This window comes from Austrofundulus limnaeus, unplaced genomic scaffold (genome assembly GCF_001266775.1).
Source record: "Austrofundulus limnaeus strain Quisiro unplaced genomic scaffold, Austrofundulus_limnaeus-1.0 Scaffold191, whole genome shotgun sequence".
Classification (NCBI taxonomy): Eukaryota; Metazoa; Chordata; class Actinopteri; order Cyprinodontiformes; family Rivulidae; genus Austrofundulus; species Austrofundulus limnaeus.
Window position 1 is genome coordinate 70,300 of NW_013952593.1, and position 2,692 is coordinate 72,991.

General features: G+C 37.8%; 1 protein-coding gene across 1 annotated transcript in view; it reads right to left on the minus strand.

Moving 5' to 3' along the window:
- Positions 1-286: 286 nt before the first annotated feature.
- The window catches only part of LOC106524543 (leucine-rich repeat-containing protein 16B), a gene marked incomplete at both ends in the record, with an annotated part of 39,145 nt that continues 36,739 nt past the window's right edge, over positions 287-2,692 (minus strand). The window contains 2 exon segments of the mRNA XM_014018385.1: positions 287-394; positions 714-785. Coding sequence (XP_013873839.1) covers positions 287-394; positions 714-785 — 180 coding nt within the window.

A 2,692-nucleotide genomic window follows, 5' to 3' on the forward strand; every position in this document is an offset into this window, starting at 1 on the left:
ATATATCACCTTGCTAACAGTATCGCAATATATCAGGATATGTTGTATCGTGACCCCTCTGTCATGATCTGTATCGTATCGACAAATTCTTGCCAATACACAGCCCTACTTGATCCTAAACCTGAGCCCCCACCTATAATTTGCATTCGTACCCGCACGTTTGGTCCCCACGAGGCTGCTTTTTTTGGGAAAATGGTTCCCACCATGTACGAAAAACATGTACTGCACACACACACACACACCCACACACACACATACGCAGATATATAAACAGAAAGACAGGTACCAGACACGTCCAGTGATTTATTTCTGTTTTGTGGTAGTCTAGGTTTTTTCATGGGGGGGTTGCGATTTGGGGGCTTCTCAACATTATTAGGACTTTGTCTTTCAGTGCCTGAGTTCATGAAGGATAAAAGACAGTTAGAGAAAGAAGCTTTACAAACAGAACAACAAAACACAGACACTTTTATTCTGTACTGTAAGAAAAAAAAGATAAACTTTCAAACGGAGTCTTTGGGGTGGCTGATCAGAGTTTTCAAAACTGTATAAAAAACTTTGTGTCAACATCTGATTTTTCTACTTTTACTGAAAAGCGTTGAGCTCAAAGAGTTTCAAGTCCTTGGTTTCTGCTTTCCTTTTGAACTTAGATCTTTCTGGAAACAAAGTTATTTTGCTTCATGCAAGTAAAAATATTTATTATAATTTATTTTTACCTGCATCACAGGACAATGCTTTTCTGTTCCTCTGTGGTTTGACYGGTGCCTGAGGTCTCAGACCTTCTTCACCTGAACACAAGAAATAAAACATTTATCAGGTCATTTATTTATCAGCACAGTTGTTGACCAAAGTCCTACACAAGTAAAAAAAGAACGAACCATAATGATTTATATGATTTATTTATTTACTGTTTGGGTAAATAAACTTACTCTGCTTCAAATACCAAAGAAGAAAAAGTATTCTATAAATAAGTTAGACAGCAAAGTCTGGTTGATACTAAAAATAAAGATTATTACATAAATCTGAACTGATTAAAATTACTTTCTGAAAAATTGGGGATTAAAAAAGTGCCTGAAGGACCCCCAGCTGGAAAACCTAGCTTTTACCACAGTGTTTACTAATAATATGTTGTCAAAAATATTATTTTTCTTAGCAATGTGTGTTTTGTCTGATTGTAGACTTTAGTGTGGGGCCAGAGAAGAACAGGATGTCTAATAATAAGCACCAGTGTTGATCAGCCAGGAGAGTTTAATGATAAAGTTTTAATGATTTATGTGCTCAAAACCATAAAACAGTCTTAAAAGGAGTATAATGAATCATCAGCATAGAAGTGGAATGAAATTTTATTTTCAATAAATCAAGTCAAATGTTAAAAAACGAGGTGTTCAAAGTGCTGCACAGGGAGAAAGAAAACAAACTTTAACAGAGAAATTAATGAAGGAATTAGAAAAATAACATCAAAACACAAATGTGTTTATGTTCATAAAAAAGGAGTCTTTAAACAGGTTTTGAAGGTGTCCTTTGTTGGTGAGGTCCTGTGGAAGTGTAGACTGACTGTTCAAAGGCTTAGTTCTGTAGAGGACATGCCCACTTCCCCTCACCTCATCTTGCCACTGATTGACCTTTGACCACCTGAGGTCAAAGCCCCCTCTTCACAGACTGAACTTTTTTCCAGCTCTCATGTAGAGCTATTAAAAAAATAAGCCTTTTTACTCTCCACTTTTCTCTCGGGAAAAATTCATGTTCTCAAAGATCTGTTATTTTGCTGATAAAACAAGTCAAAACAAATGTTCTGTTTGTTTCTRCTGTTCCTCTCACATGGATAATTCAAATGCATAAACCCTTTAAAATGTTTTACTTTGTGTCTTTAATTTTTCAAGGGCTCTTTAGTAATAGTTATTTTTAAAACTGCATTTGATGTGATTTTATTGTTTAGATCATGTTTAGAAATTATGATTTAGTATTAACAGAACTAAATTCACATTCTTTTGAATTCATTGGAATTCAGTCTCACAAAGCATGCAGTTCTCATTAACAGCCTTCTCGTTCGGCTYGGTACCTCTTTCTTCTAAGTAGGGGATGGTTGTTTACAGCGCATGCAATTTCCAGTTAGCTTCTTAGCTTCATTTATGGTCGAGCTGTCGCACTACGTACGTTGCGGCCAAACGTTAGCGATTGGGTAAATCAGATCCAATCATTTTAAAGAGGCAACATCATGTGAAATCAACTTTTTTGAGTTTTATACCATGTTATAATGTTATACTCTCATAAAAATCATGCCCAAAGCCTTGCTCTGACTCATTCATGCATGTTTGAGAAATCCTGCAGCATTTTTAGGAAGCCATGCTGACGAGTAAAACGACAGGTGGGGACCAGAAACGCACCTGGGACGTGTTTTTAAGCCAAACTTCCTCATGGCAGAGCGCACTGCCTCCCCCCAACCCCACACACCCCGCCCATGACTCCTGCAGGCTCTCGGGTCAAAGTGAAAGTGAAACCTAACTGTCTGCTGAGCTCTCAACATTAGTTCTCACTCAGTGAAGCTCTTTTCAGATTAAAAATACCTTTGAAGAAATGTATTTTCAGATGCCAAGTAAACTGCATCATGGCAGTCCCCCCCCCCCCCCCCCCCCGTGAGACAGAAGCGGAAGGTGGTTCTTAAAGAGACAGAGGCCAATTTCGAGGCGTTTAGAAG